Here is an 11617-nt window from a genome sequence, read left to right as displayed (position 1 = left end):
GCCGCGCTGCTGCGGGGGCCGGGCCGGCGGGGAGGCCGGGCCCTGCCGCTGCCGCCATGCCGAAGGTGGTGTCCCGCTCCGTCGTCTGCTCCGACACCCGTGACCGCGAGGAGTACGACGATGGGGAGAAGCCGCTTCACGTCTACTACTGCCTGTGCGGGCAGATGGTGCTGGTGCTGGGTGAGCCGCGGGCAGGGGGCAGGCCGCGGGCGGGGGCCAGGCCGCGGGCCCGGCAGGGCTGAGGGCCCGGGAGGCCGTGGGGAGCGGGGGGTGTGGGTGTGTGTGCGCGGCCGTCCCGGCCCCGCTGCCAGTCTGGCCCTGCCGCTGCCCCGCAGACTGCCAGCTGGAGAAACTACCGATGAGGCCGCGGGACCGCGCCCGGGTGATGGACGCCGCCAAGCACGCCCACAAGTTCTGCAACGCGGAGGAGGAGGAGAGCGTCTTCCTGCGCAGGTGGGACGCGGCCGGACCCCGGCCTCTGCCCACCGCTGTCCCTCCGAGAGCCCCTCCACGGCCCGGGGCAGGGGCTGCCCTGGTCCGGCCTTGCCCCCTCACCCGGCTGGGGTCCGTCAGCCAGGCACCAGTGCCCGCTGCCTGCGCACCCCTCTCAAGCTCTTCCTCTCTCCCCCAGACCAGAAGGCATAGAGCGGCAGTTCAGGAAGAAGTGTGGCAAGTGAGTGTGGCTCTTCAGTGACTTTCCGAATCTGTGAGGTAACCGTAGGATCCCAGAATCCGGGTTCCATCACAGCCACCTGTGTTTCGGTTTCCAGATGTGGACTGCTGCTCTTTTATCAACACCAACAGAAAAATGCTCCTGTGACATTCATTGTTGACGGTGCTGTGGTCAAATTTGGCCAGGGTTTTGGGAAAACAAACATCTATACTCAGAAACAAGAGCCTCCCAAAAAGGTAATTGGTGTTAGAGAAGTAAAAAGGCTATCTCTGCTTTTCAAAAAAGTGTGGGGAGTAAAATCACTTAATGGTGGGGGCAGAGGAGAGAAAAAAAGGAAGAAAAGAACCACTAAAAAACAACTTAGTTTGGTGTCTTCTCCCTGTCTGCCTTAAGTTTTCCTTTACAGAGGCCACTGCAGCTTAGGGTCCTAGCACTAAAGGAAAGCAAAATAAACTTGGAAATCTAGACACTGCCGGATGTTTAGGCTCAGTTACCAGAAAGTTTCCATTTGTAAGTAGGTCAGATTAGCAGTCTGCACAGTGATTCTCAAAGTCTGGCTCATCTGTTATATATCAGTGACTTTGCTTCTGCTCTAAGCCCAGAAATCACTGGGGATAATTCTTCTTTGCCACCCACGGAGTTCAGGTAATCTTAACGACTTGCATGAGAAGCCTTGAAAGCTTTGAAGGGGGAAGCGATCCCTTGTGGCACAGCTTTTGCCAAGGTTTAACAAAATACTCTGTTTCTCACCCAGGTGATGATGACCAAACGGACCAAAGACATGGGCAAGTTCAGTTCTGTCACTGTCTCCACAATTGATGAAGAGGAGGAGGAGATTGAAGCGGTGAGTTTTGTTGCCCTTAGCGGCAGGCACATCTGAATTGGGTGGCTGCCTTGGACGCTGATTGGAGCTGGTGATCGTCTCATCGTTTGGATGAGGTGATGTTGCTTTGGGGTTTGTTGTTGCAAAGTGACCTTGTATGTGTTTCAGAGGGAGATTGCAGACTCCTATGCACAGAATGCAAAAGTGATTGAGAAACAGCTGGAACGCAAAGGCATGAGCAAAAGAAGGCTACAGGAGTTGGTGAGTGTTTTCTTCGGTGTTGAACGCAAATCCCTGAGATCTGTTGGCTTTGTACCCAAAGACAGGACTACAAGTATAGAGAGGTCCTGGTACAGTCATAGGTAACTTGTAGCTTCATGAGGATGACTTTTCCTGTACAGGTTTTACAGAGATGTTCTGCTAGTCCTCCTGAATTTAAAATCATACACAATTACCTATAAAGCTAACTGAAGAGCATCTAGCATAGCTTTTGCAAGGAGACTTTCCATGACCTGTTGGACAAGGAACAGGGAAACCAGGCCATGGCTTTGCCAACCAGAGCACCTCTAATGCTGTGTTCTCAAGCCTGCTTTGGCTTTTGCCATGGGGCATCAGGGCAAGCTGAGGCCCTTGTGGAGGACCTGCCAGCTCAGCTGCTACCAGAAGGGTCACTGGAATAATTAATGGCAAGAACATCACAGCTGATCTTACCTGCTGTGACAGGAGAGTAGTAGATGGGAGGTGGAAAATGTGCGGTTTCCACCTGAGGATAGAAAGTATGAAATTGTCTCCTGTGCAGTTAGTTTTGGGCTTTTTGTGATTTTTTTTAAATGTGGTCCTCCTTTTGTGCGTCAGGAGAGGGGAGAGTCAGCAAAGAGCATGAGCTGCTCTTGCTCCTGGTGTGAAAAGCTTGCAGTGGTCAGACAAGAAGACCAAACATCATTGGAGCACTGAAGGGAAACGTATCCAGACATTACTTCTTTCTGTCTTAATTTTCTTAATCAGGCTGAGCTGGAAGCCAAGAAAGCCAAGATGAAAGGAACCCTGATTGATAACCAGTTCAAATGAAACACTGCACATCTGCTGAGTATTCAGAGACAGGAGAAAGCTACCAGGAGCTATCGCAGATCTGTCAACCAAGCAGAAGTAACAGACATGTTCAAGGGCAATGCTTGGAGGTGCTGCAACCAGCTTGGAGGATGAGTACCTCTCTGACATAAGTGATACTCTGGTACCAATTTTAATAGCTCCAATGGCACTGGAGACTGCTGAAACTGCAGTTCTCTACATGTTATTCTGTTTCAGCCAGAATATTTACATTTGGGAAAATCTTCTCTGGATGCCTTCCTGAGTTCAGTGCACCTTTAGATACCTGTCTTTTTATTTTGTTAGTTTTCAAATGTGTAAGATTTTCATAAATGTATTAGAACAATAGGCCAATTGTACAACAAAGAAATCATTACAGAAGTAAACTCTGTGCTGCTTGTTCATTTCGTTATTTTAAATGTGCCCAAAATGTGCAGCAGCCTGAGACACACGCCCTTCCAACGCAGTCTGGAACAACTCGAATGCAAGGCTTGGGGATCATGCTGCTGCTCAGACAGCATGCTGCTGCTGCTCACCCTGACGGTTTGTCAGAGGTGCCCAGCATGGGCTTGGCTGTAGCTCTAAGTCTCGGCTCCTATTGAACATTGGAAACCCCCAGCTGTACAGAATTACACTGCTCCAACAGATACTGCCTGATACAAGAACATGAAATCCAACCCTGTCTTAAACTACTGAAAACAAAAACTGCCAGCATATTATACCACTAATAAGTACAAATATATAGTTGGCAGCTACTGATACAATTGGTGATCATTTACAGTAGAATACAACGGCACGTCTGAACTAACCTATTCTGCAAAACAGTATCAGTATTTGGAGTTGTAAAATGTGAAGAAGGAAAAATTGTTTTGAATGCACTGACCACTAAGGCCTTGGATAAAGACAACATTAAGAATTGGTGTGTAAAGTACCTTGTTTGGGAAATAATATTTTGTGTCTCTTGTGTGATGTCATAACAGTGCTCTATAGCCTGTGTTTTTATTGCTGTACTTGGGATTAAATACCATGTTACAGATTTGAACTAAAATACTTTTCCTAGGGTGTTCTTACTTTACCAGGTATCATAAAATAACACAAACAATGAACAAGATGCTTCATCTCCCACAATTATAATGGAAGACTTCCTCTATTCAGTAAAGATTTTCCCCTCCGGCTTTGTAACCCTGACTGGGAAAACTCAGGTCTGCTTAGCTGAGGGATGTATCTTCCTTTCTTTGGGAAAATAAGGTATAAGGGAGGGAAGTGAACTCTGCTCCAGAGCTGGCCAGCTGGGATGCATCAGTCATGTGCCAATTTAATGCCAGCCTGGGTAAGCACTTGTTCAGGTTAACTCGAGCAGTGCTGGTCTTGTTCACTGCTTATTATCTGCTAATCTGAGGCCTATTTCCAGAAGCCTATGTTCAGAGGCTCTTCAGTTAAGCAATTATAAGGTGGCTTGTAATACTTGGGAAGGGCAGGAGGAATGAGTAGCTACAACCCTGTTACACAAACCCTTTTTCCAAGTGTGTAGCACAGTCCAGCCAGGTGAGGTCCTTGAGGTTCCTCTGGGGGTGACCCAAGCTCCAAATGGCTGCAGGTTGGTCTCTATAAAAATTAGGAAGTTTTTTCCAAGCAGGAGTCAAAGACTTGGAAATTTGAAAATAGGTTTTGAACCACACGAGGTCTGCTGGGATGACGATGTCTTAGTCTCCAGTTGTCATGAAGGATGAAGCATGGTTCTGCTTCAAGTGACACCCAGAACAAAAGCTGACTCGAAGATAGTGTGATTTACTGTTAGCGTTAAGGAGGCTAGGACAATCTTCACAGTTTGGTGAGGTACACAGAAAATTTGGTGAATGCACAGCTCAGCACAGGTTGTCCAAAGTAGCAGTTACTGACTGCCATCAACTTCCTCAGCCTGGAGGAGCAGCGTGGCACAAGCACTCCTCCTTTCTGGGTTCTAGAAGACCAGCCCATGTTCAGTCAGTGGTTTTCATTCTTTTCATTAGAGATCTGCCTAGTTCGGCTCAGGACTCACTCACAGACCCAGTCAGAAAGGGGAGGATGTAGTTTGTTAAGCTAGCCACCCCCGAGATACTTTTAATACGCTCTAATTACGCAGTTTATGGCTGGAACAACTACAGCACAGAGAATCTGAGACAATACATTGTTAAGTATGTATTTCTTAATTAAAATTGTTGTGAACTAGATCTAGTTAAGTTGGATTCTTCATTTCTGGAGCTAAATGAATTATAAGATGTTAGCTGACTGCAGCAAAAGGAAGCAGGGACCCCAAGCTGTGTGGTGCGGTTGATGTGCTGGAGAGAAGGGATTCCATCCAGAGGGACCTTGACAGGCTTGAGAGATGGGTCCGTGCGAACATCATGAAGTTCACCAAGGCCAAGTGCAAGGTCCTGCACATGGGTTGAGGCAATGCCAAGCACAACTACAGGCTGGGCAGGGAATGGATCAAGAGGAGCCCTGAGGAGAAGGACTTGGGGGTGTTGGTAGATGAGAAGCCAAACACGTTCAAATGTTTGATTAACTGTCCCATTATAACAGATAAAACTAGCCGTTCTGTAGAGTGTCTCACACCCTGATAGCAACTGGGTAATCTGCAGTAGTGTTCAGACCAAAGAAAGGTCAGGTTTTGTGTTACTGTAAAAGCCAACATTAGGCTTTTATAAATCTGTAAATACAGGCAGGTGATAGATTTGTTTGTTTACCTGAGCACTACACTGTACGGGCCTTTTGCGAGTCAGGTCCTTGAGGTGGGATGCTCTCCATTGCAAGGCCTGGTGAGATCCAGGCACCAGCCCCTGCAGCGAGAGGTGCAGCAAGGGGTCCTGGGGAAAGCTTTCAGACAAGCCTCTACTTCCTCAAGAGTGGGTTTACTCCTTGCAACACAACTGGTTTCCAGGAGTGGGTTTACTCCTTGCAACACAACTGGTTTCCGCCGTGCCCCTCCAGCTGAGGCATCTCAGCCCCAGGGCTCAGCTTTGCTGCACACAGACCCTGCACTGAGCTCGCCAAGCACTGGGCACGGCTTGCAGGAGGTCGGGCTTCAGCGGCACTTCGAAGACAGAGACGTGAAGATGGAAGGGTGAGGTAGAAGTGTGGCTCTGTGCAGGGTCGACACGGGCAAAGTGAGCCTGGGGCTGCCTGCCTGCCTGCTGAGGCATGCCCCAAGCCTCTGCTCCCCGCCTGCGCTGGGTGGATGAAAATCGCTCCTGCCTGCATGTGCCTGCTCGCCCCTGCTCCCACTGGGACACCCCAGCCATGATGCTCCCCTTTAGTTTCCACAGCTCAGCCTAGATGTGGGGTGAGATGGGGACCAGGGGACACTGCTGTCCTCCCTGGTCACTGCCTGGCCGCACTCCAGTCTCCAGCAGAGGCAAGAGCAGGGAAGCTCAGCCATCACACCTCCCTTCTGCTGCCCGAGGCGAGCCCCAGAGCCCTGCTCCCAGCGCTGCTGCCATTAGCACCTCCCAAATCCTAGGAAGAGGGCAGCTGGCCCTGCCTCACCTTGCCCGGCGCCCAAACCTCCAGGCGAAGGGTGGTCCTCACAGCCTCCAGCACAGCCAGTGAGGTCCCAGCCCTGCAGAGCTGGTCAGGAGCATGGGCAGCCCCATCCCGCAGCCCCTCGGCACTGTGGGCAGCCCAGGCTGCACACCGAGCCGTTCCAAACATCCAGCACTGCTCGCCACCAGCCCCAGCCACTGACAAGTGTTTCATACTATCCTGTGCGCAAGCCATGATGCATCAACGCCTCCTAAGCCTGTGATTTACAGCCGCTGGGCGAAGGGCCAAGATGAAAGCAGCATTACAGGCGCTTGCCCACCCTTTCCCTCCAGCAAAGGGCCCGATACACCAGGTTGGGCACCGCTCCCGAGGAGGAAATCGTGACATAAGAGATGTTCGGTACTCCCCACAGGAGAATCGTTTAAAAGGAGAATCCCCCCCTTGCCCCTGCCATCCTTGGGGCAGCAGAGTCTGGTGGGCAAAACACTCGTGTTGGAGGGACTGCACTCGGCTTGCTGGCGGGCCCCTGTCCCTTTCCTGTGCCTCAGTTTCCCCGCAAGAACAAAGCCCTTAATGTCTCTGTAATGTGCTCCTGTGGCAGGCACAAGCAGCCATTGACCCCCCCGCCCCCCCCAACCTGTCTCCACAGATAAAGCTGCTCCTGGGGGAGATGCCAGGAGGGGGAGGTTAAATCCCCAGGGGGTCCCAGGCCAGAGGGAGCTGCTGGCCTGTGCTCCCCAGCAGTGGGGCACTGGGAAAACCCATTGTGGGCTCTGCCCCACATCTCCTATGCACCAGAGCTAAAAAAAAAAGCTGTGAAACACGTGCTTGTTTCCTGAGTCCCAAAGGCAGCAACTACCACGGGCAGCTACAACCCATTTTACTCAGTGCCAGCCCTGCACCCCAAGCCCAGTGTGAAATGCTGTAGGTCTAAGGACCTACAGGTCCCACAGCTCAGCTCCTTTGCAGCCTTGCACGACAGCCTGGCTCAGCACCTCTGTCACCCACCATCACGTGGAGGAAGAAATGATGTGCTTACCCTGCAGTAACAGCCCAGCCACACATCCCCTGCAGAGGAAAAGGTATCCCACACAGCAACCAGCAGCTTTTCAGAACGGCCCTTGAAATCCAGGAGAGCTCAGCAGCAGGAGGCAATAAGAGCTGAGAGCCCCTAATTAATTAGCTTGCATTTGTGCAGCAGGAGAGGGCTGCCCATGGCACAGCTCCCTGCCAGGCTGCTGCCTGCTCCCCCAGCACGCTTCATGCAGCTTGTGGCATTGCTCCGTGTCTTACGGGGAAACTTTCAGCCCATTGTGTTTCCACACCAGGCATCGCAGGGATCTCACACCACAGGAGCCCGGGGCAGCTGAAATGTGCCAGCGAAGGCTCTTGGCTCAACAGCATGGCATGAGACCATCTGCCATCACCAACTTTCACACCCATTACAGGGACCCGAGCATGCTGACACCAGCTACGACAGGATGGTGCTGTACTCTCATGCCTGGCTGCCCTACTTAGATTTCAGCAATAAAAACAACTACCGCCCTTTGCAACACAAGGGCTTGTTTATCTGCCTCGGACAGTGGTTGAGATTGGTTTCAGTGATTGAGATGAACCACTTTGAGCAGGCCTGGGCAGCCAAAAAGGACCAAAGATGTGAGAACTGAGAAAGGACTCACTGATGAGGGCAGAGGACCCAGAGAGCATCCACTCACCACCCCGGCTCCCTGAGCAGAAACCACGCAGCTTCACTGGGGCGGCTCACAGATCCAGAGATGTCTGGATAAAGGCCAAGCCACACATACTGCCCAGTCTTGCAGTGTTTTCCCCAAATTGCCCCAGCAGCATGAAGGAATTTCCCCCTTCCCCCAGAACTTGAGGCTGGGACAAGTTTAATTTCCAGGGATAAGGGACGAGCCTGGGGATGCAGCTCCCTCCCTGGCAATCCCAGCCCCAGCACAGGAGCCACGTGTCTCTGCTCAGCTACTAAATCCCTGCAGCGTACGACCTCACGCGAGGGCCAGGCTAGCCAGGGGCTCTACAGAAGAACAGCAATTACCTGCACTTATGTTCTCTGGTTGGATTTTAACATGTCCAGGTAGGTAGCTCAGTTTCTAAGCCGGAGTATGGGATGCCAGCTCTGCTGTTCCAGACAGCAGTAAATACCCCTCAGACATTTCTCCAGCCTCCCAGGCATTCAGCACCACAGGGAAGGCTGTGCTTTGCAGAAGGCTTAGGCACTTGGCACTTTCAAGGAACGAGGTTTCATCAGCCCCAGGGAGCAGACAGGCCAGAGGCTGGACTGGTGGCACACCAGATATCATCTCTAGTTACTGAGCTCTCAGCAGAGACCAGCTGGGAAAGTCCTTCAGAGCTGCCTGTCTCCATTCCAGCCCACACCAATGGCCTCCACTGGGGAGGAAACACTGCAGCTTCCTCAGTAGCCTGCACTGTGTTTACTTGACAGAGAGCACAGGTAGTTAGCAGGTAACGAGGTGTGCAGGATGGATGGAGGTGGTTCATCTTCCTCCTCCTCTACAATCACTGTGCAGAGACCCCCACCCCCCTCACGCTGCAGTGAGAACAAACATGAGATGAGGAAAGTCGGTTTAAGATTTTTATTTCTTCGTACTCTTTAAGCAGGAGTGACTGAAATAGAAACCATGTTTGGGTCCCATCAGGAGGAATGACTTGATAAAGACAGGGCAGGCAGTTGCCACTGCTCTGTGCCAACCTGTATAAATATCAGCCGTCACTGTTTAGTAACTAGACGGTTTTCATACAAGTCCATGATTACATATTCTAACATGCCAGTTCACAACAGGAAATAACTTATGTGAACTTCTTGATTTCGTCATACAGGACTAAGACGAAAGCACCACCCATTCCTCGGAGTACATTCGACCATGCACCTTTGAAAAATGCCTTGGAGCCCTCGTCCCGGGCAATCTTCCGCCAGCAGTCAATAGTGCCAGTGTACATTATGTCAGCTGCGGGAGACAGACAGCGTTAGCAATCAGATGCCCATGACCCCGACATCCAGGTCAGAAATGGCCCAATGTGTCTGCCAGCTTCATAACTTCAAGTGCCTCCCGTTTCTTGACTTTCTCCAGTATTAGCGCATCAGAGGATGAGATTGCCCAGGAGATAGGCTGCTGCTGCATTACCCCAGGAGACACTGGAAGGACTGGTTCGAGCAGAAAGCAGCTACTGTTTGCTTTGACACCAACACTTCCAGACCAAAAGCTATTGCACAGTCAGCCAGGCCGTGCCTGCTGACAGGGATGTCTCTTCTTGGCCCAGAGACACTACCTTGCAACATCCTTGGGCAAGTCCTTCCATTCCTACCTACTGACGGGTATCTGACTTTTGCACGCAACCTTACAGAGGTGCTGCAGAGACTGACCTGTGCACGTCCCCCCGCCTGACATCTGCTTCCGCAGCCCCTCTCACACTCACACCCTGCTGTTTACGAGAGGAGAGGATAACTACATGGCTCGGTGAAAGCCAAGCCACTCTGCCTTCACCTCAGCTCCACCACCAACTGTTGATTCAGGGATGCCCGACACAAGGAGGTAGAAACTTACTTCCTTTACGGCCAGACTGCATCATCATGCGACGACGAACCGTATCAAATGGGTAGGAGGTCAAACCGGCAACAGCGGTGACGGTCTGAGCAATCATCCAGCTGACAACGATGTGGGTATTCTTTGGGTCCGGAAGCATGCCTGCAGGAGAGAGGTTTTGATGAGAACGGCAGGTGAGCCACCAGCATCTGCAGAAACACGCTACAGGCCTGCTGCAGCCCAGCATCCCCCTTGTAGTGTCACTTCAGTCAACCTACCCTTTGCAGTGTCGTAGATGCCGAAGTAGGCAGCTCTGTAGATGATGATGCCCTGGACAGAGACATTGAAGCCCTGGTACAGGCCCCTGAGGCCATCCGACCGGAAGATTTTGACCAGGCAGTCACCGAGCCCACTGAATTCCCGGTCGGCCCCGGCTTTACCCACATCAGCTGCCAGGCGGGTTCGGGCAAAGTCAAGGGGGTAGACGAAGCACAGGGAGGTAGCGCCGGCGGCACCCCCGGACGCCAGGTTACCGGCGAAGTACCGCCAGAACTGGGTTCGCTTGTCCACGCCGCCCAGGAAGATCTGCTTGTACTTATCCTTGAAGGCGAAGTTGAGGGCCTGGGTGGGGAAGTACCGGATGACGTTGGCCAGGTTGCCGCGCCAGAAGGAGAGGACGCCCTGCTCCCGCGGGATGCGCACCACGCAGTCGATGATGCCCTTGTACTGCTTGTCGGCGGCGATCTGCTTGCTGGCGTGCTGCACCTGCGGGGGCCGAGACGTCGCCGTCAGCCCCGCTTCACCGCGACCCCCTGGCCCGCCGCCCCCCCTCTCCTTGCGGCGACCTTGGGGCGGCCCCGGCCCCCGGTCCCGGCGCTCACCTGCAGCAGCAGCTTCACCCTCTCGATGGGGGCGACGGCGGTCTTGGAGATGGCGGCCGCCACCCCGCCGGCGAGGAAATCTTTGGCGAAGGACACGGCCGCATCGGTCATGGCGGGAGGCGGCGGCGGGCGAGGAGCTGTGAGGCGACGCGAGAGGCGGCGCTGCGGGCGGCGGGGCGCGCGCCTGAAATGGCCGCCTTATATAGGGACGGCGGCGGACACGTGAGCGGAGGCGCGCCGCGCCGCCGCGTCCTGCTCGCCCATTGGCTGCGGGGAAGGGGCGTGGCCGCCGCAGCGGAGCGGGCCAGCCGCGGCACCCAGCGGGGGGCACACGGCCGGCTCCCCGGGGGGGGACGGGACACACACACACACACCGGCAGCCCCGGGGGGACACCCGCTCGGCATCCGCCGGACGGCACGCAGCCAGGCATCCCGCGTGGGGCACACACCGTGGCATCCGCAGGGTCCAGCCAGCATCCCCGGGCTGGGGGGCACCCCGGCAGCCCCCCGCCGCGCGGGCGGGAACAGGGTCGGAGCTGCCCGGCCCCACTTCGCCCCCCCCCCCCCCCCCCGGCAGCCGACGTGGCGGTGACGGGGCCCTCCGTGCCCGCGTGTGTCACACCCCCCCAGCCCCTCTGCGCCATCCGGGTGCTGGCACGAAGGCACCACGGGAGGCAGGCGGGCCGAGCAGCACGGCGGTGTGCGCGGGAGGGGGGTCAGTCAGTTCACCCTTCAGACTCGCCCCGGATCGAGTCTGGCTGCCCCATTTCACCGAACCTCAGCTGAGAACCCCACCGGTGAGAACCCCGCTCAGAGACCTCTCCCGTTACTACCGGAGTCGCGCAGCCCCGAGCGTGGTACGGATTCCCTGCATCAGCGGCAGCGCTGAGCGCAGCTGCCATGAGATGCTCAGGCAGACACACACCTACCACCTCTATCGCACGGCTCATCCGCACCTCGCTTCAGCTACGGTTCACCTACCTAAGAGTTGTCTCTGTGATTTAGCCTTGCCGTTAACCGGTTCTTCACGATCGCACGCCATTTTACGTGTTAGTCATCCGCCGCT

General features: G+C 54.1%; 2 protein-coding genes across 2 annotated transcripts; one reads left to right on the top strand and one right to left on the bottom strand.

The window, feature by feature from the left end:
• STEEP1 (STING1 ER exit protein 1) lies at positions 1-3630 on the top strand. The gene is made up of 7 exons (XM_075763535.1): positions 1-180; positions 336-453; positions 632-673; positions 771-909; positions 1428-1517; positions 1665-1757; positions 2502-3630. Exons 1-7 carry the CDS (start codon positions 57-59, stop codon positions 2562-2564), a joined length of 669 nt encoding a protein of 222 aa, XP_075619650.1. The 5' UTR covers positions 1-56; the 3' UTR covers positions 2565-3630.
• A 5080-nt stretch (positions 3631-8710) lies between these two features.
• Positions 8711-10788, bottom strand: SLC25A5 (solute carrier family 25 member 5). Its single transcript, XM_075763534.1, has 4 exons — positions 10552-10788; positions 9949-10435; positions 9692-9832; positions 8711-9094 (listed from the first exon to the last, which is right to left on the bottom strand). Exons 1-4 carry the CDS (start codon positions 10660-10662, stop codon positions 8937-8939), a joined length of 897 nt encoding a protein of 298 aa, XP_075619649.1. The 5' UTR covers positions 10663-10788; the 3' UTR covers positions 8711-8936.
• Between the last annotated feature and the right edge of the window lie 829 nt (positions 10789-11617).

The sequence above is a fragment of the Balearica regulorum genome, chromosome 11 (assembly GCF_011004875.1).
Source record: "Balearica regulorum gibbericeps isolate bBalReg1 chromosome 11, bBalReg1.pri, whole genome shotgun sequence".
Taxonomy (NCBI): Eukaryota; Metazoa; Chordata; class Aves; order Gruiformes; family Gruidae; genus Balearica; species Balearica regulorum.
Note: the sequence above shows the minus strand (reverse complement) of the source record. Positions and strands in the feature narration are given on the sequence as shown.

Excerpts from the sequence above, each read along its gene's own strand:
- SLC25A5 (XM_075763534.1), bottom strand. The coding sequence starts at position 10,662 with ATGACCGATGCGGCCGTGTCCTTCGCCAAAGATTTCCTCGCCGGCGGG. Across the intron at positions 10,436-10,551 it reads GGGTGAAGCTGCTGCTGCAG|GTGCAGCACGCCAGCAAGCA; the intron begins GTGAGCGCCGGG and ends CGGCCCCCGCAG. Across the intron at positions 9,095-9,691 it reads GCAGTCTGGCCGTAAAGGAA|CTGACATAATGTACACTGGC; the intron begins GTAAGTTTCTAC and ends TGTCTCCCGCAG.
- STEEP1 (XM_075763535.1), top strand. The coding sequence starts at position 57 with ATGCCGAAGGTGGTGTCCCGCTCCGTCGTCTGCTCCGACACCCGTGAC. Across the intron at positions 181-335 it reads GCAGATGGTGCTGGTGCTGG|ACTGCCAGCTGGAGAAACTA; the intron begins GTGAGCCGCGGG and ends GCTGCCCCGCAG. Across the intron at positions 910-1,427 it reads AACAAGAGCCTCCCAAAAAG|GTGATGATGACCAAACGGAC; the intron begins GTAATTGGTGTT and ends TTTCTCACCCAG.